The 23,067-nt window shown below is 39.3% G+C and overlaps 1 protein-coding gene across 1 annotated transcript in view; it reads left to right on the top strand.

Annotated features, from left to right (window-relative positions):
- adgrb1a (adhesion G protein-coupled receptor B1a) overlaps nt 1–23,067 on the top strand; it is a 151,601-nt gene that overhangs the window by 12,726 nt on the left and 115,808 nt on the right. Inside the window, exons 4-10 of the mRNA XM_041793579.1 lie at nt 3,521–3,685; nt 8,582–8,746; nt 11,378–11,479; nt 11,560–11,666; nt 12,047–12,241; nt 14,443–14,511; nt 16,330–16,438. Coding sequence (XP_041649513.1) covers nt 3,586–3,685; nt 8,582–8,746; nt 11,378–11,479; nt 11,560–11,666; nt 12,047–12,241; nt 14,443–14,511; nt 16,330–16,438 — 847 coding nt within the window. The 5' untranslated portion in view covers nt 3,521–3,585. The remainder of the gene's footprint in view (nt 1–3,520; nt 3,686–8,581; nt 8,747–11,377; nt 11,480–11,559; nt 11,667–12,046; nt 12,242–14,442; nt 14,512–16,329; nt 16,439–23,067) is intronic.

Below are 23,067 nucleotides of genomic sequence, written 5' to 3' on the forward strand. Positions count from 1 at the left end.
GGGGCCACAGATCTGATTCAAACCCCAGCTGTCCACTTTAGAGATCTTATCTTTTGGACACTGGACGTGACCTAACTGCTCAGCCTATGGCGCTCAAGATAACACTTACTTTTACAAAATCCAGTATAATCCAGTACATCAACAAAGTGCCTGATTTGCAAAAGAGATAAACAAAATTTGATATATGTCCTGAACTGCCATACAAGGTCTGCAATAAACTGTGAGTTAATGTTAGAGCGGGCAAGCTAATGTTAGCATCCCGAGCTAGAATGAGCATAACTCCTTGAAACTGGTGGTTTGTTAACACTTTATTTGAGCTTTGCCATTTTATCTCAAACACACTGTAGGAGCTGTGCAGAGAGCAAATAGAAAAACAATACAAAAATGTAAAATAACCACTGAACATGACTGGCAAGTTATCCCCCAGTACAGTGAAATGCAAGAGAAGCAAAAGGTATTTATTAAAGCCAGTTAGATTATCTATATGGTTAAACATAGCCTACTGTACAGGTGTACCCAATAATAAGACAGGGGAATTTGCAATCAACAAAAAATTTGGCACCATGTAGGAAATTAAAGCCTAAGTTCCCACAAGAAGACAATGAATCAGCAGGTTGATAAACCCCTACAAGCTGAGGTCTGAAAGACTTTAAAGTCCCTTTAAAGTGATTAAAAATGTCCTTTTTTTAGGTTTATTGTATGGCACACTATTGTGTTATGAACTAACAGGCCCAAAATTCAGTCATGAAAGACATCTCTAAGTTTGTAAAATGAAGCTTCAAAATCATGAAAATGAGGCAGTAAAATCCGCTCTAGGATGGTGTGGGTGTGTCGGTTAATGAGCTGAAGCCACGCCCACTCCTGAGGAATACAATCCTCTCAGATTAAAAAAGCTTCTGATCAGAGCACAGCTGCCTGGCTCTGTGCCACAGCAGAGAAATGAAGGGGGATTACATTTACTGTTTTCTGGCACAAATCTCGGTTATGACACTTTTGGTGACTCCTTGGCCACCGTGGCTGATAGATGTGGAAAACTGACCTCACAGAAAAACCCAAAACACAGCATGTAGCTTGCTGGTAACTTTCTGTGAAGTCATCATGCAACAGACTGTTCTGAGATGAGCTGCTTTGTGATTTTATATGATTGGTGGGGGCGAGGCAATTCCCCATAAACGCCGCTGGTGCCACTGGCTCCTGTATTTGCCCTGCTCCAATTAAACCAAGCCAGAAAAGAGCTAGCCAATGTTAGCTAACCAACAGCTTTCTAAATAAAAAAATTCAGTCACACATAGATGTCAGTGTTTTCACATGTTTACAGCACCCTTATTCCGATGTATCTAGTGCGTTAGACACAAAGATTGGATTTCACTGTACAGGGACTTTAACTAGTCAAGAGCCTTGCTAAGCTTACTGGTAAAGGGGGTGGGGCTTATTACCATGCACATAAGGCATCACAATGGCAAACCAACCAACCAACCAAAGTTCTGAACTGAAGAAGCCTTTTGGAGAAGAGGCAAAATGTCTTCAAGAACCTTGAACCAGTCCAGTTGCCTCTTGATCAGCCTTGGATAACCATGACTTGCATTGTAAATCAAGATAGTGTTATTACTTTTGTTGCCAATATGCTTTTACAATTTACAGTGTTGTCTTAATTTGGTCACAAATTTAAAAAACATCAAGAAATTTTTCATGTCAAAATGTTTGTTTACAGAATTAGCATGGTAGCGTCACCTTGTGCTGAAACAAAGAAGTATAAGGAATTCAAGCAAAAGCTTCATGTTCTAATGTGGGTTTCACTATATCTTTTAAGTATGCTGCAGGCCAATCAAAAGTGGATCCCGGGCCGCATTTGGACCATAGTTTTGACACCCCTGGCCTAGATGGGCCTACACGAGTGCTAGTCACATGTTTGTGACCAATATACGCTGTACAAAGAAAAGTTATGTGCAAATATATGGGTTGATTAATTGGTTCAGAAATGAAATGATAATGTTGCTTACTCAGCTCACAATGAGCGACACAAGGTTCTCATCTTGTTACTGGAAACATTGGTGCAAATGTTTCTTTGTGTTTTAATTACTGATAATTTATGAACCCTGATTTTATCTTTTTGTTGTTGTTTGTACTGTATGTTTTTATGTATACTGAGATCGACCTATGGGTCTGAAATAAAGTTTAAAGTGAAGTCAGGTAAAGTAAAGTAAAATAGTAAATTTGCCATTGACATTTTGGCGACTTAACATGATCAGACAATCATACATTGTCATGTTGAATGTTTCTCTTGAAGCATATTTAGGTGTTCTTGGTGGGTTGAAGGCCAGTGTGGTCATCCACAGAGTCAAATCCAAAGGTGCCATTTTTCAAAATTCATGTTCAGTTTAGAAAAAGTACTCCCAAATTACCATGTCTGTATTTATTCCTGCAGACTCCCCAGGCACACCTTTAAACCATGTTGAAAGAACCAAGGTCAAAATTTCACTGTGATACACTGAACAGACTTGAAAGTTTGTTCTAACTGGAAGTATTGCAGCAAAGTTTTCAGGGCTGCTTCTGGTTAGGCAAGCTTTTGCCTCTGATTGTCTTTAGCTGCAAGGCTATACTCAATCTGCTTCCCTCACATTTGTGTGATTTCATTAATGTGAAAAGTACTTGAAGCCTCAGCCTTCACTCTGTGACTCAGGCACCAAACTTACTTTTGTTATTTGCCCCCAAAGTCCATTTTAAAATGAATAAAGGAGGTTCGGGTGTACTACTTCTGCAGGATGGAATCTGCTTTTAAAGTAAAGTAAAGGTATTGTAGGATGATGCATCAGGTTGTGGGTGATTGATGACTTTGAGTTCAGTGACAAGGACTGGTTGATTGTAATTATTTCTATGCTTTACTTTGTTATGCCGCTGCCTGTCTTGGCCAAGGCTAAATGAGAGTTTTTACTCCAGTGAGGTTTTCCTGTTGCGATAAATTGAACACAAGAGGTTGCTGGTCCAGAGAGAAAGTCTATAAGGGGTCAGCTACTCAATGCAAAATGATTAAGAGGCAATGGTTTAAGTATCTAGTATGCTTTTTTGATTGTAACCTAAACCCTCCCACATCTTGGCACTTTTACTGGAGGTTGTGTTGTTGTAACTTTTTAAAACTACAATCACACAACAACATTACACCCACTTTATGTAGGACGTTGCCAAATGTAGGGCGGTAAGTGAGTGGGTGGAAATAAACAACACTTTTAAGCTTTATTTTTCTTACTATAAGTCAAATATGGAGTCAGATCATGACCACAAGCATGCACATGATGTTTATATCCCTATATATACAGAAAGTAACAGATCCTAGCTTAAAACAAGGGTTATAATTTGTTTTTAATGCACAACAGTAATTAATTTTGTTTTAGAAAATTTAGATTCTCATTAAAAATATTTTGGGTCGTATAGCTCAGAGTACACAGAGTCACCCCTCCATATCTGATCCATTTCTGCGCTGTCTGCCTCTTTCTCTGTTGCCAATGACCACGGTCGTCCTCAGTGGATGGAGTCTGGAACGAGTGGTCCAGCTGGAGCTCGTGTTCGGCCTCCTGCTCTAACGGGACCATGCAGAGAATCAGGGAGTGTAACGGACCCTCGTATGGAGGCTCGGAGTGCAGAGGAGAGTGGCTGGAGACTGTCGACTGCTTCCTCGGGGAGTGTCCAGGTATGACAGCGACACAGGCACGGTGAGATCAGAATATTTTACGTGGAAATTGTTTATCTACTCAGTCACACCAGTGAAAGCCTTGAGCTACCAAATATGAAGAGTTAAATTGTGTATAAAGTCATTTAGACCTTTAGGAATAGGCTTTCCTTGTGGATAATTTATTGTAAAAGTTTGACTCCTTAAAACCACAACACTCTCAGTTGGGGGGTCGGCTTGATAAATGAACTGAGCTGTGCTATGAGCCACTGGTTTTTACATATTCATCTAGAAGTGTGGAAATATTTTAGGGAGACAGGTGATCTATCACTGCTGCATGGAAAGGAAAACGAAACAGAAATGCATAAGCTCTGGTCTTTCTTTAGCAGAAAGATGACATTTAGATGGCAGTTTATTCTTCTTTAATCACTCATTATTACATTTAACACATTTATTTAAACATTTAGTTTAATGGGCTGAACCTAAACATTATGCTGGTCACTGATTTAACTGAATAACTTTTTTAATGAATCGAGTTTGAGGAAAAACACTTTTTTCCTACTTCATTTAAAGAAGACAAAAATTCAAGTAACAGAGAGATGTTCCATGAACTTTCCTTAGCTGTTAAACAATCCAAAAGTATAAATAAGTCTAAACAACTTAAAGGAAACCAAATGTTGGCAAGTTTTGTTACAACAGATGGCTTTAAGATGGGTCTATGGACAGTCAAACACAAATAAACACAAATACTTACTATGTAGCATGTAGCACCCATTTACCTAAGCCTGAAAAGTAATGGGCGCTGTCCATGGTGCTGATCTTAAATGAGCAATGCATCGAGTCATATTAGTGCTGCAGTAATATGTACACAAAGACTGTCAGGTTTCTATGTAATATATGAGGAACTAACTGCTAGTTAATCATTAATTAATGTGTAGATTGGGACTAACTCCTCATTAAACATACTGGATATCTGATAATTACTCAGTGCATAATGACTGTTATATAAGGCAGGGGTTCTCAACATTGGGGTTTAGACACTGAGAGGGGGGTTTCCATATGCTTAAAAAAATGAAGAACATTTTTTAAATTTTATTGTTGCCACTTTACACCAATTTTGCCAAATTTTAGCCCGTTTTCATCACTTTTTCTCACCAATTTTGCTCATTTTAACATATTTTTACAAGTTAAAACCCATTTTTTGTCAATTTTAAACCCTTTCGCCACTTTTTTTCTGTCTGTTTTTGCCACTCCTCAACAAAATCGTGCCACTCTCCAACTATTGTTGGCTCAGCTGACACATTATTGCCACTATTAACCCCTTTTACCACTTTCTAAGACTCATTTCACAATTTGATATGGCCATTTCTGCTTTTTTCTGCCCTAGCTAACCCTTTTTGCTGGTTTATATCAATTTTGCCAATTCTACCAAATGTCCTCTATTGTTGCCACTTTAACTCCACTTCAGCCACATCTGAATCTCATTTTACCGCTTAATATGCCTGTTTTTGCCACTTAAACCCATTTTTGGTTATTTTTTGCCACTTTTGTGAAATTTTTTGCATTCATAATCCATTTCTGCTACTTTTTAAATCCAATTTCACAACCTTTCCATCATTTGTTGCCATTATTAACCCATTTTGGCTATTTTTAACATGTTTTAATTCTGTTTTTAACAAAAGGATTTTACATGTTTAGGAGGGCTACTTACTACACAAATGAATTACCGTTTGTTTCTTTGCACCCCATGCAGCCTTGTCTGCACATGACCATTCTTGAATGTGCATGGCATCTTTAGGTACAGTGGGGGTCCCCAGTCTCTGGCACCTTTATTTTGGGGGTTGTGGGCTGAAAAGGTTGAGAATCCCTGATATAAAGTTCTTTAAATGTGTAGTTTTTAGAGAACAGTTGAGGAGCTAAGTGCTCGTGAGTTAACATGTAAACACTGATGAGCCACAGGCAGTCTACAGGCTACAGCTGTAGACTTTGATTAAACTCTTCATTTAACTTCAGATACTCTGAAATATTTTAAATGTGTAGGGGAGGGTCTGCTGGTCTGCTCTATCCAGAGAGAGAGAGTGACAGCCAGGCCGATGTGTCTGCAGTGGATCAGTGTGTGTGAGCTGATGGTAGTGTTGTGTCTAAAGGTGCTTATATTTAGATGAACAGTGAACTGAAGAGGTTAATTCTTCAGCTATTATGACTGAACAGGGATTGAGTTTACTGTGAAGTCAGGGAATGACCTCTCGCTATAAATTACTGAGAGTTCAGAGCTCTGTGAGCCGTAGATGGATAGAAAACACTTGTTAAGCATCCTGCTAAGTCTGTCAACACAAGAAATGTAGGAACGACAACTCTTCTGGTGTACTTTTTAAAGTAAAAGCTTGATCTTTTAAACCCCACTTTGAGCTAACCATGTTTTCACATAATACTTTTAATTTGAAAATGCTTTCGGGGACAGTTATTTTTCAGCATTGCTTAGATCTTTCTTTTAGTCTCTGAACTTACTTAGTGATTGAAAATAATAATTTCAAATCACCTCATATTCATAATAAATTAAAGCAAAAGGCATAAAAACCTATTCATTTCAGATCTCCTTTTCATTCTGTGCCATCCTCTCAGTCTCTTTTCTGCGGTTGTTTTACATCCTATACTGAAGCTAAGCACAAATTCTTAATGTAAATAAGGTTGTTTTCTAGAAGCCACTTCCCCTTTAATAAGTTAAGTCAAGTCAGGTCCAGATTTATTACGAGCAGAAAATGTCAGGATGTCAAAGCTCAACTTGTATTAAAAGCCAGTTCAAACAGGTGGGTCTTAACCGAGGAAGTTTTCAACAGACTGAGTAGATCTAATTTTTTGAGGTAAACCGTAAAAGCTCTGTCTCCTTGGGTTTTGAGCCTACACCTAGGAACATTCAAGAGCATCTGATGTGTTGACCACGGTGCTCTGACTGGAGCATGGTGGTGCAACAACTCTGAAAAGTATTATGGGGCTAGCCTGCAATGTTCTTAAGGATAATAAACTGGACCCTGAAGCTGACAGGAAGCCAGTGGAGGGAATCTAAGACTGGAGTGATATGATCCCATCGTCGCTTCCCTGTCAGAAGACATGTCGTTGCAATTTGGACCCGCTGCAGAAGGACTGATCAATACTCATGTACAATGAATTACAAAAGTCTAGGTGAGACGTTATAAACAATAACACTTCATTCAAAAGGAGATAGGTCTTAACTTTAACTAAGAGTCACAGCTAAGGAAAACTCGTCTATACTACTGATGATATCTGTTTATCGAACTTAATGAGCTATCAAAGAGAACGCAGAGATTTTGAACAGAGGGTTGACTGTAGGGTGGCCAAGAACACTGCCACAACAAACCAGAAGCTCAGCTGACCAAAGAAAATAATTTGTTTTCTCTTTCTTTAGCTCCATCTACAATCTAACATCCTCAAGGCAATCTAGCAGAGCATACATATAATCAGTTTTAGGGGCAGGTAGATCTGCAAATCATCATCAGAAAAACAATGGAAAGAAACTTCAATAACCTCTGATTAGGTACAGCAAACATTAGCAGTATTATGTTTATTCTATAGATGTGTATAATTTAGGAATTTTCCTCACAAAAAAGAAAAAAAATCCAACAAAATTCACATATAAATTTTCAGGGATGCCTGTGCAGATAAAATGCAGCAATCAGAAAATGTGATACGAGTATTTCTCATGGGAGCAGGGATATGAATAACCAGGTTTCTCTGTGCACATGTAAACACAGTATCCCGAATATGATAAAAACCAGGATTTAATAAAGTAGCAGATTACTTTCAGCTGATTATACTTATTCAGTACGCAATCATTATTATTTACTCATTCATTCCTTTAGTAACTGTTAGTATCTGACTGGTTATGGAGAATCTATGCCCATTTTGTTGTACATTATAGCCAGTGGTACGGTGCCTGCAGAAATGGTTATACTCTTAATTTGTGCCCCATTTTTTTTTTGGTCAGCAGATCCATCCATTAAAGGATAAACAGCCTATGTTCTAGTTCTTTTGCATATTTTGCACACTTTAAATGACCTTTAGTAATCCCATACTCACACTCATTTCTGCTTTGGCTGCTTTCCCAGTTTCCCTGTGGGTTCAATAAAGTTGGAGTTAAAGCTATTTGTATTACTAGATATCCTAGAGAACCACATTCTGTGACCCGCCCTACTCTGCCTCTGATTGGCGTATCCTGATACTCTTACCCAACCAGACAGGAGAGGCAATTAACAAGCTAATTAGAGGAAGAGTAAGGGATGTCAGGCCTTCTTTATTCATATTGCCAAATGGGTTTCATCAGAGGAGATTCAGAAGTGAATACACTCTATGGAGACTAGAAAACAAGGGGTTAAACTTGTGTAAAGTCTGCACCACACTACTGCTTATAGCAAAGTGTTTCCTCTGCAGTTATAGCTCAGATAGTCCATGCAGCATGTGTTCATGGCATAAACCACGCTGCAGAGTAGTGGCTTTGACTTGTTTCTGTCTTTCATCAGATCCTGTTTGATTCAAGCAGCTGCCTGATAAAGTTCTGTTATCAGTCAATGGAAATAATTTGAAGTGTTTCAACCATAAAAGCTCATATATTTCATATTTTCCTTAATAGCGTTTCACAGGGGTATAAATAAATGAAAGTGTTTTCCTGCCTTCATATCTGCCAACAGTTTTCATTAATTTCAAAATGCTTTGAATAATCAATGAAGTCTAAGATCTCTGCCAGTTCATTTCAGCGCTCTGGGGAGATAAATACAGAACTCTAAAATGATCTACAATAGCTCACTGAATGAGCCCTAACACTTGATAAAATGCTTTACATGTGTAAATAATGGTTTTATTATTCATCCTGCTAACATCGGTATGTTTTCTGCTCTTTGTCAGTGGATGGGAAGTGGCAGCAGTGGTCCTCGTGGTCGGGCTGTTCCAAAACCTGCGGAGGAGGTAGCCAGCAGAGAAACAGGATTTGTTATGGGCCCTTTTTTGGGGGCCTGGCTTGTCCTGGGGATCGAGAAGAGGTCCGACGGTGTAATGAAAAGAGATGTCCAGGTCAGTGAAAGGGAATACAGGAAAGCAGAATGTCATCATGGAGGGAACTCTCAGCAGCTTTTTTTTCATTCTGACTGTAGAGGTTGATCAAAAATGTAACTTCATCAGTTGTGAATACATTAACAAGGATGTTAAAGTTAAACCAGGTAATCAAATTGCAGTTACAGTTGCAGTAAAGTTCAGTGACATTGTTCCATACTCTGCATAATGTGAAAAGTCGAGTATAGTAGGTGGCAGCGTGCACACAGTTGGTTTGCAAATCTGCCAAGAAGAAGAAAGAAGAAGAAAGAAGAAGAAGCAACTCTTGCTACCACTCTATTACCTGGGCTTCTTTCACCTATGTTTTGTGCAGACAGTGGAGTCCATCCTGCTGCTTTAGATGCTTGTACTACCATTACAGATGCCAACAATGACTCTCTTTCTCCATCTGCATCTACCATGAAGCTCACAGGATGACATTAGTCCGTATTATACAGATGTGATGGTTTTAAAAGAGACAGAAGATAGAGTTGTCTTTAAAGCTCTGCTCACTGATGAATACACTGTACTCGAGCACAGTTGTGGTCACGTTTCCTGCAGACCATGCTTGAATAAGAAGAATCATACCAATTCTGGTATGCTTGTATTCACACTGATCAAATAACCGGCGTTAGGGTGAAGTTCACTGGGATCCATGAAACCACCATCGGGAAAACTCTACTAGCACCCCAGGACTGTATAACTTGACTAGTTCTACCACATTTCCAACTTTACAAATAGGGAAACTTTTATTTAATTTTGAACCAATATGTACAAGCTCAAAGTGCTATGTGATTTTTCATCAGTGCAACTTTTAACGCCATAGAAAATGCTTCGGCAGATGAAAAAGCATTATTGTTATGATTATAACAAGCTAGGCCTACAAATGCATTGTGGAATTTATAGCAGAACCTGTGAAAACACAATAATGTGTGGTTTAATCTCTCCCTACTGTACAGCTATATAATGTGAGATGCTTAGCAAAGATGCTGTCCTGAGCTTATTTAAGTTAGACGTCATCCATGTTTGCCTCACTGAAGTGGATCTTCACAGTGCTATTTTTGGCCTTGAATCCTTCGTGTTCACTAGTTGCTATGAGGTTCTATGGCGGAATATACTGAAAAGAATATACACTTAAATTGTGTGCAAAACAGCCTATTCATCTCCTGGTACTTTCTGAAGTTGTTGCTCTCCTGGAGCTGAAAGGAAGACACCAACTTCCCTCATAGCATGACAGCTAGCTAACCTGACGTTATGGAACAAGTCCAGTCAGCTCACGAAGACTGACACACATGTCATAGCAAAGACGGAATGAGCTTAAGCAAAAACCTGGATGACACTGACATACATTATATGGACAAAAGTATTTGGCTGCCTGACCATTCCACCAACAGGGGCTGTAGTGACAAAAGGGCCCACCTTTTGCAGCTCTAACAGCCTCCACTCTTCTTGTGTGTGTTTCTGTGGGAATTTGTTCCCATTCAATCTGTAGAGCATTTATGAGCTCAGGCACTGATGTTGGACCAGAAGGCCTGACTCGCAACCTCTGTCCCAGTTCATTCCAAAGGTGCTTGATGGGGTTGAGGTCAGGGCTCTGTGCGGCCCAGTCAAGTTCTCCCGCACAATACTCATCCAGCCATGTCTTTATAGTCTTTGCTTTGTTCACTGGGGTCACAGTCATGTTTGAAAGGAAAACAGCCTTTTCCAAACTGCTGCCGCACAGTTGGAAGCATAGCATTGTCCAAAATGTCTTGGTATGCTGAAGCAGTAAGATTGGCATTAGACTTGGTGATGTGAGGCTTGCCTGCAACTGATTGGCCATGGAAACCCATTCATGAGGCTTCTGCTACACAGTTTTTGTGCTTATATTTGTAAGTGGAAGTTCAGAACCCTTCAGATATGGAATCGGCAGAACATTGATGACTTTTATGCACCATGTGCCTTAGCAGTTGTTGACCTGTTCTGGGATTTTATGTGGTCTTCAGCTTCATAGCTGAGTTGCTGTTGTTCCTAAACACTTCCACTTTCTAATAATATCACTTACAGTTGACTGTGGAATATCTGACATTTAGGGAACCGTTATATTGCAAAGGCAGCATCCATCACAGTACCACACTTGAAGTCACCCAGCTCTTCATGAACGGCCAATTTAGGATCACAAATGTTTGCAAATGGAGACTGCGGCTAGGTGTTTAATGGGAGCGGGTGTGATTGAAACACCTGGATTCAATAATTATGTGGCGTGGCCAAACACTTTTGTCCATGTAGTTTATATACAACTATAGAAGAAGTGTTGAAGGTAAGGCACATTATTTTTGTAGTTTAATTTGCTGATACTGGGACGGGGTCGTTTAGGACATAATAGTGCTGTATAGATTTTTTTCAGGACGGTCCCAAGTAAATTTGAACTTAGGTCACCCTAGTCAAGCAGTATTTCACATTAAAAGCACTGGGGTCAAAGATGGGCATTGTGGCTGGTTATTCAATGAGAGTTTCAAGCATAACATCCATGCTGAAACTAGTTTTAAAACTTAATGCATGGATTGACAGATAAGCCCAGCTCCTGTAACCTTTTCTGCTCCTTGGAGCTCATCTGGTCTTTCTCTGGTGCAGAGCCTCATGAAATCTGCGGTGAGGACAACTTCTCCAATGTAGTGTGGAAGATGACTCCAGCGGGGGACACGGCGGCCGTACGCTGTCCTCCCAACGCCAATGGTGAGCTCACACCTTACCTTAACCCTACAGTAGAAACAGATGTAATGTGATTAAACCGCGGTTAATGTGTCTCCAAACAGGCCTTATCCTTCGCCGCTGCACCCTGGATGAGGAGGGTATCGCCTACTGGGAGAATCCCACTTATATGAAATGTATTTCTAATGACTATCGCAGTATACAAACCTTGGTGAGCATTCAGAAATTTTTTAATATTAAAATTAATTTTGATATTCTCAATGATAAGCCCAGAGAGCAGGTTCATCCAGTTACAGATAAATATGAAAAGAATCCATCAGAATTCCTCCTAAATACAAATGTTCTCATTGTTTTAGACACTGTATGTTTGCCTCTCAGACATGCTGGTCATGGCACAGATTTGTGAAACATTATTAGATTTAATATAACTCACCAGGATATTGTGTAAAGCCTGCAGGCTCTGTTTTATTAACTGTTTATTTCAACACAAAGCAGTTAAATTACAGGAACTGTTACAACGGATATTAAAAATGAGTTTAATCTTAAAGTTGTCGTCATAAATAGTACTTAACATATTCTTCTCTCTGTTAGACACGAGAGCACTTAACCAAAGCACAGCGTGGCCTTGTGGGAGATGGAGTTTCAGAGGTGATGAACAAACTTCGTGTGACGTCCAGTGACGGGACGAGCTACAGCGGCGATCTGCTGGCCATCCTGGATGTGTTGAAGAACATGACTGAGATCTTCAGACGAGCGTACTACAGTCCCAGCGGTGCAGACATGAGGGTGAATAAAACGTCTTTGTTTGTGGCCACATGTCACTTGACACTGAGGCTACCCACAAGGAGGGTAAAGGGCAAGAGCTTTCTGGGGCCCAGCTAAATTGGGGGCCTATGAAGGTCAGCAAAACCATGGTCCATCGGAAAGTTAAGCTGTGGAAACCATTTATAAAATAACCATTTATTTTTTAATCTGGCCACTGTTTTCAAAACAGCAAATATTATTTTATATGACTCCTTTTCAATTTCTTAGTAAATAGCCTTCTTCGAAACTCCTTTCTTAAAACAGAATTTCCTTTCTTAGGTAATGTTGTAAATGCGGATGGAACTAAACTATTTGAAAAGTAAAGTCTGAATTCATCTAAGTCCTGATGAGCACAAACATCAGCATGGCAGAAAATATATAAGAAAGAAACTGAGAGATAGGAAAAAAATGGCAAAAACAGGCATAATTGAGTAAAAAGTTGCAACAAAAGTGGCAAAAATGGGTTAAAAGTGGTTAAAAAAAACAAAAGTTGTAATAAGTTGCTTAAGAAAGTGGCAAAAATGGGTTAACAGAGGCAAAAATGGAAGAAAGCTGAAAAAAATAGTTTTGAAGTGTCAAAGAAAAGCAAAAAAAAGTGGCAAAAAATGGGAAATCAAAAATGGATGGGAAGTGGCAACTTAAAGCATCAGAAATGATTAAAAAAAAGGGTTATTTGAAGCAAATAAAAAAGTGAGTAGAGGTATCAAAAGCTAGCTGAAAATGTGGTGATAAGGGATTAGAAAGTGTCAAATATTGGTTTAAGATGGCAAAAATGGGTAAAAAGTACCTAAAACAACCAATAATTGCCAGAAAATGACTGAAAGTCACAAATCAACTGTCAAAAATGTAAAAAAAATGGTTATTTGGGGGTAAAAGATATGAGGAAAGTGGAAAACACAAGCAGTTAACATGGTGAAAAGGGCTTTGAATGTCTCAAAAGTGGGTTGAAGGTGGCAAAAATGGGTAAAAAGTAGCAAAATTTGCCACAATGGAAAATAATTGTGTCAAATATGGCAAAAAATGGGTTGTTGTAGGCAAAAAATAAAAGGAATGTGGAAAAAGCAAGTGTCAAAAACAGACAGAAAACGAGGTGAAACAGAATTAAAAAGCAGCAAATACTGGCTAAAAGTGGCAAAAATTGGTGGAAAGTGGCAAATCAAAGTGTCCAAGGGAGGGGTTGAAAAGCAGCATGAATTAAAAATTGTTATGTCTGACCCAGTAATAGCTTGACATTCTCTTTAGCTTCAAGTTGAAGTTACTGTTTTCCTGGATGCTAGCACCAATCCAACACACATGCATCAGTACCATCAATAAACCACAACTAGGGAGGGTCTATTCTCTGGGGTTTTCAGGGGCTTTATTGATTCTATCTACCCCTGATTCCTCTCTTTATCCACTTTGTTTCCAAAGAAAAGGACCAAAAAGACCAAAAATATATCTTAAAAGTAATAAATGAAATGAGTCCACTGTCTTTACTTTTTAAATTATTTGTTGTTTTCTAATGGTAAATCCAAACTCAAAAGGTAGGGTCTATTGATTTATTTTTTAGCTTTGAAAGAAAGTGGGCAATTGCCAGCAATGATAGTGAGTGAAATTGCACCACTAAATTTCAGTGGTGATGGAAAGAATTATGCCTGAATATCAATAAATGGAGTTTGTGATGAATCATCACCATTATGTCTAATCCTAACCCATAACCCTTTTGCAATACAAGGAGCAATGATAATAAAAACTTTATATTTTAATAGCACTTTTAAAAGACTTTGAGAGGTGCTTTGGCATGAAAAAGCAAAGATAAAAACACAACAGAACTAAAACACAAGACCAAGACAACAACCAATCACAGCAAAGGAACCCAAACAGCCTCCATAAAGCCACGCCATAGAAGAACACTAATCAAAACAAGACCATGATAATCAGCCAATCCATCATATGAACCCAGACATCATAGCTCATCATAGGAGCCCAGGCATCCTAGGAACCCAGCTACATAAACCAAGATCAAGAGGATCAAATATTTAAGTGGGTTTAAACAATTTTAGAAACAATAACCAGTAAAACAATAGCTGAGGAATAAAATGAGCAACATAAATATATAAAGGAGATGTTTCACACTATGTACATGAGCAGAATATTTTTATTTTTATTGTTTTTCATGTGAAATGTTTGTGTCTTATTTCCAGAACTTTGTGCAGTCAGTCAGCAATCTGTTGATGGAAGAGAACCGGGAGAGATGGGAGGAAGCCCAACTGGTTGGTATCACTCTACCTGTCTCCCATTGTCACATCACCTGTAATTACATCTTTTCTTGTTGACAGTAATAATAACATCCGCGGAGCTGTAGCATTGACGAGTTCGACACAGTGACAAAGACACAGGTGGACTAACAGCCCACCTGTGTCTTTTCAGACTGACAGAGGTAGAGACAGAGAAGAGCAGACAGAAATAGCTCAAGCTAATGAGAAGGCGAGTCAACACGAGCACCCACTCATCCATCTGCTGCACTCAGCCACTCATGTGGAGCTATCTTTGCTTCCATCCCATCGCCCATCCAATGGAGGAGGAGTGTCACTGTGACAAAGGCCTCAGCACACTGGCAGCCTTAAAAAAGAGGACCGGACTGGAAGAAATACAATTCTTGTCCCAGAAAAGAAGTTTGGAGTTCCATTTTTACACAGTAATTTGATGAGGACTCACTTATTATTATGGCTAATATGTGTGAGACAACACTGAGCATTTTCTAACTCGCAGTGTGTGATGATAGTGATTACAGGGGCAGTTTATTTACCACACCAGTATAAAGGATGCAGACAATTTCTGAATTAAAAAGATGGGTTACCTACAACCTTTTAGAAACACTTTTCTTGCCTAGTAGTGATGATATTTATGAAATGGAGATGCTTTCACAAATGTTAAATAATGCTGCAATAATGTTTGTAAACCACAGACCCATCCACCCATGCATCCATCCATTTTTCTTTCCATACATTTCCCTCTAATTATCCGTGGCCTAATCATAGTAGCAGCGGGCGAGTCAAGCTGACGTGAGTGTCCCTCCCCCAACAATGTTTCCTAGCTTCTCCTGAGGCCAGGAACCAACCTGTCCAGCTATATATATCCAATATTTTTTCAGCTTTTAGCTGAGTTTTTTAACACTTTTTAAAACTCAGACGAGCGCATCCCTACTTTGGCCGCTAACATTTGAAAAAGCATAGCCCTTTTGGATGCTTCTTATGCTACATCAAACATGATAAAGTGCTCTCCAGAGTGCCCTCTTATTGGACATGATGTAATACTGTGGCCTTCTAATGAACAGAACTTGATTAATTGCCCTCTTGAATGCCCTTCCAGAAGATAGAATGGGATAAAGTGCTTTCTTAGGCACCCTTTCAGTGGACAAAACTTGGTTCAGGGCCCTCTAAGGTCCCCATCCAGTGGACAAAGAAATGTAAAGTGCCCTCTTGGGTGCCCCAATAGTGAAAAAGCGCCCTTCCCTTCACTGACAAAATAAAATGCTGGATATGCCACATCATCAGTGACAGTTTCTGTGGTAGAGCAATAGCCATTTATGGCTACAAATTCAAACGATCTTATCTGGCTTACAGAGGTATAGTAGATATAATCGCCATATGCCTGAAGACTTACTGATGCTTACCTGCAGACCAATCAAAGAGCTTGACATTAGATGCATGATCTTTTAAGGAGGTGCACATCAGCTACATGTGAAGGCTTCTGCATAAAGATCGGGGACTATGGCACTATGAACTATGGCAAACGCTTTTGCGTAGATCTGACACAAAATAATTCTTTTAATATGCATTGTGTGGCTGACTCTGGGTGTCAAAGTTTTCTTTAAATTTGTCATCATGAAAAGTAAGACAATGGCCGACCAAACACAGAGTGAATGATGGTGAATAAACAGCAGCAGGTGTTGAGATCATGTTTGCAGCTCCTCTATTACGCTCCTTTTGAGAGTCAAGAGTATCATCAACACTGAAGAATATCCTCCTTACATCTCTAATCCTTTTTCTTCTATTCTACCTCTGTCTCTCTGTGTTTTTTGTTCTCAGCTGGGGCCCAACATCAAAGAGCTGTTCCGTCTGGTCGAGGACTTTGTGGACGTCATCGGCCTGAGGATGAAAGACTTTCAAGACATGTATGAAGTCACAGATAACCTAGGTCAGCCTTATCTCCATCCAGGAGATCTTCACAGCTATCTGTTCTCATCAAAACCAACGCTCTTATCACCCGTTTGATTTTCTCCACCTCTGAAGATCTGTCTACAATAACTAAGCATTAGAGGGAGGACAGGGGGCCAGAGGAGGAGATTTTCTTTGTTCGTATGACACCGGCAGAAACAAAGGGTCAGGAAATACATAGCAAGTAAAACCTGCAGATAAAATCCCTTAGAAGCTATTGTACTAAAGAGGAGTATTGAATATCACATGAATCAATGGATAGTTCCATAAACACTAAAGAATAACTGCCATACATTTCAAGAATGATTGCTCTGCAGTTTTAAAAGACTATGGTTAGAATTAGTTGTTGATTTAAAGCAAGCAGTATCACATAAATTATCATGGAAATCATGGAAGAAATAAAATACAAGAAATATCACAGAACTTAAAGTCATTTTCCACCAAAAGGTGGGTAAGAAAGGGTGACTTTGACCTTGACATTTGACTTCCAAAATCTTATCAGTGCATCCGTGATTCAGAGAGGACATTCATGCAAAGTTTCAAGAATATTCCTCAAAGCATTCATGGGATATCATGTTCAGGTGCAAAGGATGAAAAGGGCCAGTGACCTTGAGTCAAACTGGATGTTTGTGCAAATTTAAAGGAATACTCCAAGCATTTTCATGATCAAAATCAGATGAACAACCTAAATACATAACACCTTCAGCCCCTGGCTATCACTGGAAGCCATATATTGTCAAGTGGTATGAGAAAAGTCGTTCACTTTATGCATCATCTTTTAACCTCACATGCTAAATAGACTGTTTCATATATCCAGTGCAGGGATGTGTTTTGTAGTCTATGAAACCTCCAATACACACATTTGGGAAAGGCAGGACTTTTCAGGAACGTACCAGAAGGTGATTGGATGAATATTGTGTCTGTCACATTCATTAAGGGCCAATCAGAGCATCAAGGCAAAATGAGGTAGTGGACATGCAAGCTCCACTGGTGAACTCAGCTCAACAGGCTGGTGCTAGCTTATGAACGCTGGAGTTTGTAGGTGGATCAAACTCATGCCGAGACAGACTGGAAGCATCTTCTCTGCTAAGAGAAGCTTTCTGTGTTGCTCTTAGCTCTTGTTTTGTTATAGAAATTAGGTCCAGTTCTGATAAAAATTGCTACGATACTAAAGCTACAGCCAAGCTAATTGCTACACCAGCAGCCGTTGTTATACCCCGTAAGGTAACCCTGTCCATAATTATTGCAAACTCAAGTAGGGGAAAAGGTGGAAACTGTTGACTGGGGAGTTGACTATTTGACCCCAGATGCTGATTGAAGTCTGGCCTTAAAGGCAAATGTTGGCCAACGTGGGCACTACAGCCGATGGCCAATGGTGTTTAAGTTTATATTGTTGAATCACGTCTAGGTGGGGCCCTAACTGGGTCTTTTAGGGGCCTTAAAATTCCTGTGGTCGTGTCTGCTTACCTGGAATTGGTAGCATTAAGGGAACTTAAAAGGAATAAAAGGCAAGCTGAGCAGCATTGCTCACCACCAATTTGTATAGTCAACCATAAATTCACTGACTAATGCAAGTATTATTCCTTCCAAGTAATATTTAGCTGATATGCATGTAAAGATAGGCTATGAGTCATGATTTATTTGGACACAGAAGGCTAATCTATGTAAAATTAGATATCTAACACCCCCATATAGCTGGAATGGTATAGTCCTTGTTTAATAAACAGACATTCTACTGTCAAATTGGCAGTCAAATGATGTTCTTTGGAATAAATCAGTGAATTTTCAACTATTTCTGGTGACTCCTACATATATGCAGTGGGTTTTTTTTCTTTTTAAAAATTGTTTAGTTGTTAGAAACAAAGAATAGTGACAGTTTGAGGATTAAACTTAGCATAGGTTGTTGTCAGTGGTGTCCCTAGATTATGAAAGTGTGAACTATGGTCTTTAACTGGCTCCATGTGTCCTCCAGTTACCATGGAGCTTTGCATTTGCCTCCTTAATTTGTTATATATCATTCTGTTTCTATTAAATTAATATTGTTGTCCAACCATGACAGTCCCTCTTCCTGTAGCTATATCTGTTCCTCTCTATCTGCATCAGGCCATCAAACCCACGGATAAAAACAACCTCTCCCCAGGGTGCTGGGTCTTTACATGGGTGTCATGGGATTTTAAATCCACATTCAGAACCACCTGCTGTCTCCTCCCACTGCCCGCTGGAGTGTAAACGCTCTGTTTTCTCAAACTGTGGGGAAATAATTTTGTGTAGTCATCACAGAGGCTGTGCTGCTCTCAGTGACCCACAGATAAAAACCAGGCAGAGTTGGAGCCGAGTCGAGGGAGAGAACGTGGGAATTGAGGCCAGATGAGAGGTCCTGTTTATAACGGTGCCACCTCGCTGTCTGGAGCCAAACAGCCGCCCACACCGGCACAGTTTCCTCCCCAGGGCCCACTGACCTCCTCTTCCCTCCCACTCCTCCAGCAGAAGCAAACATGCAGGAATGCTCCATCATCTGCCAATGATGACTTACATCAGAGTTTCCTCCTCCAACTTATCAAAGTAGTCGACTTGTTTGGATGTGGGGATTCACCAGACTCCAACTGCTTCAGGGTGGTTATTTTGGTCCTTTTTTTTTTTTGTTCTATTTGAAATTTCAGCTGTTATTTATGTAAGCCCGTCTCTGCCAGTAACAAAGACGAGGAAACGCACAAAAGCTAATCACTTTTTTTTGTTGTTGTTGTTGTTAAAAAGTGTTGAGTCATAATATAAATAATCATCATTATGAAATAAAAAACCTAATAATGAATCAATTTGGTAGATCTCAACAGTCACTGCTTACTTTTTTTTAAGTTCAAATCATCCAATGACATTCATACAATCCCTAAATCCTTAAATGCATTTCTGATCTGGGTTAAAGCCAGCTGACTACCTGATCAGCACCACTTTAAACATCGTAAACATTTTTACGCGTTATTTTTGTAAGGGTGGAGGAACTTCGTATTCTCAGTCTATTGTAGTTCCCTTAATTTAGTGCAAATGATAGCAGTACGTGTGCATACTGTCGTTCTACTTTGATTGATGAGTAAACCATTTTTCTCCTAAAACAGAGATTATTCTGCAAGAACTCTGTTTTCTACAGAAGCATATGCCATCATTTTACACTCACATAGTTCATGCAAAGTCCATCTTCAGAATAAAATCCAATAAAACCCCCTCCTGAGATAACTTTCCATAATACTGAGATTTAAAAAGAAGTCAATGTTATTACAATAAAAGTTAAATATATGAGCTAAGAATCATAGTTCTGAAATAAAGATTAAAAAAGACCACCCCCACCTGTGAGTCAGTGGACACCAGTGCTAAATGAATACTCCTGTTCACTTATCCCCTGTAATCTGTTCAGTGCACACTTAGTACTTAGACAGTGTAGAAAGCTTGAAATAAAGAAGATATTAGCTAGCCATTCAATGAAGTAGTAGTAGACTCAGGATGTTTGAGGGGCAGGGGCAAAAATAATAAAAAGGGCCCCTGCAGTATGCTGTGGAGCACCAGAAGCACACAAGCTTTGACAAATTTTTCCTACTAGGGGACCAAAGAGGGCATTTTGTCAAATTTTGCCCAGTTAAGGGGCAATGAAGAGGGAGCTTTATCAAATTTTGCCCGCTTTGAGGGTGTCAAAGTGGTCACTTTGCCAAATTATGCCCACTTTTAGGGCACCAAAGAGGGCATCTTGTCAAATTTCACCACTGTAGAGGACATCAAAGAGGACACTCTGTCAAAATTTTACCAGTAAAGAGTCTCCAAAGAGGGAGTTTTGTGAAATTGTGCCCATTTCCAGGGTGCCAAAGTGGCCACTTTAGCAAAATCTGCTCCCTTTGGGGGCACCAGAGAGCATCTTATCAAATTTTACCCATGTAGAAGACATTAAAGAGGGCACTTTGTGATAGTTTGCCCACTAAGTCAAATTTTGCCCACTTGAAATGGCTGAAATAATGGATGGATGGATGAACGGATGGATGGATGGATGGATGAATGGATGGATGGATGGATGGATGGATAGATGGATGGATGGATGGATGGATGGATGGATGGATGGATGGATAGATGGATGGATGGATGGATGGATGGATGGATGGATGGATGGATGGATGGATGGATGGATGGATGGATGGATGGATGGATAGATGGATGGATGGATGGATGGATGGATGGATGGATTTTTTTTCTTAGAGTTTTTCCAGCTATCTTATAATCTCAATTTATTTTTCATCATGTAAAAATTAAAGACATTTAAATCAGCAGGGTGATTTTATATCATCTCTTTATCAGTCTTGTTTGTTTCAGGAACAGTTAGAGAAAAATTAGCAGCTTTAAGTATGAAGTTTGATCTCAAGTCCTCAGGTAGGATAATGAAACAAAGAAACAATAAAATCTATAATCAGCACTATAAATAGACACAGAGATAACTGTAGGTGTATGCACACTCACACAAACACAGTCACACTATGTAATAACACAACGAACATCTGCAGCCAATCATAATCATCAACACCTGCTTTGATTGTCTTCGTAACCCACGCAGGTTAGACCAGCCGCTTAACACCAAGATGTTTTTCAGAAAAATACATATGGACAGAAATAAGAGAAAGAAAACAGAAGATTAAAAGTAACATTAAAGAAAGAAACTAAGAAAGAAGATGCCACTTTACAGATTGGACCAGCCTCTTCATCCATCCACACATTTGGCTGTGTATTGTACCAAAACTTTTTACTTTTCAATATATTCGATTTCCAACAGAATTATTTTCTTTCTCCTCTTTTAGTTAAACCTTTACAACTCCAGACACCTTCAAACGATCAGCCTATAACAATCCGCTTACTTTTCTAAATGTTTGTTATACTTCACGGGGTCAAAACCAGTGTAAATAATAATTTGATTTTAGTCAGTTACTCAATTAAGGAGGCAAGCAGTCAAAAAGATCTGAAAACTCAAATAAACAGCCAATAACCCAGAAAAATCACCACAAAAAACTCATTAAACCCATTCAATGACCAGAATTTAATCAACAAAAGGTTCTCCTTCCCTCGCTACAGTCCCCTTTAAGTCTCCAGATGAGGCCCTGAAATCCCAACAAACAAAAACAGAAGACAACGTCCTCCCATTATTTCGGTTTCCCCCTTAGAGTTTCAGTTCCATTGATTATCCAGAAGCCCCTTTAGATGTCCAAAAACTGGTCCTTCAAAATTCAAAATAGGGAACAATCCAGCCCAAAAACAAAAAACAAAAGCCATGCATTGCAAAAATCCAAAAATAATCCATTTGCAGCTGACTCACCAATCCTCGGACCGTTCTTCTATATGTCCTACTCTTGTAGGTTCTTTTTCAGTGATCTCCAATATTTATGGCCTTCTTGCTCGGCAGTGATCAGGTTCATGTCCGGAGGAGGCATCACCATAACAACGGAGTGGTCTTGAGTTATCCTTCTCTGGGAAAACCACAGTCATTGTACAGATCCACAGTCAATCCAGGAGTCACAGCCACTTCTCCTCTCCAAACATTTCACCTCAGCCTTTGCTCTGTCTCAGCCCCTCCCCCACTTCACACCTGAGTCAGACCTGGCTGCAGCAGGTCCCCTGACTAGGCAGACATGCAGCTAAACAGACTATATTTAACAAAAGAAAATAAACTCAGGTAGGGAGAGCTAGGGATCTAACCTTGCAAGGGTTTTTTTTTTCTTTCATATAAATCCCTAAATCAAAAATTATCTATCCCCACCCTAAATTTTGTGGCTATGTCACAAGCCTACATGAGCCAATCAGATTTTAACTTAAAACAGACATCTGTCAGAAATGGGATGAATCAATTGTATCCCCTCTGGAAGGACCAGGTCCAGTCTCACAGGCAGCGTACCTGTCAGTGCTGACGTCTGCAGAGTCAGACTGGCCACCAGACGACAAACCATAGAGCAACTACTGACATCAGGGATGGAAAAACAGAAACTATGCAGTAACACCCAATTAAAAATACATGATGCAAACTGATTGCCTTATTAACTTTTAGACCTCAGTAAAGTTAATAAGATATTGTGTTCCAAAAGCTTTTATACACTCTAAAAAAAAAACAAGTTGCAACTAGAGCTAAGTTCATGCAACTTGTTAAATTGAGTTGAACAAACTTAATTCAATTACTTGTTAACAATTGAAGCAGTTTTCTTTTTAGAGTGTAGCTTGAGTTTAAGTAACTTAAGATAATAAGTTAACACAGTTTGATTGTTGTTTTAACCTTCAACTCCTCGGTCTTACAGTGAATGACTGAAAAGTGCATCTTCATGTAAATGAAGTTGCTCCAAACATGTCTGAGTCGATGACTTCTTTCATGGTGTAAAAGTGTCTGATGCCCAAAGGCTTTCTGGGAAAACTGCAGATTAAGAGATGATTGACAAGTAATTTGAGTACAATGACAAAAACACTTAAAATGATTTAGTGCTGTTTATTGAAAATTTTAACTGTGTTCTGTTAGCTCAGAAAATAGAGCTCAAATAGCAACATTGGAATATTTAAGTTAACAAAACTAATTTTTTTTAACAACCATCAACTGTTTGGTCA

The sequence above is a fragment of the Cheilinus undulatus genome, linkage group 8, assembly GCF_018320785.1.
Source record: "Cheilinus undulatus linkage group 8, ASM1832078v1, whole genome shotgun sequence".
In the NCBI taxonomy this organism is placed as follows: Eukaryota; Metazoa; Chordata; class Actinopteri; order Labriformes; family Labridae; genus Cheilinus; species Cheilinus undulatus.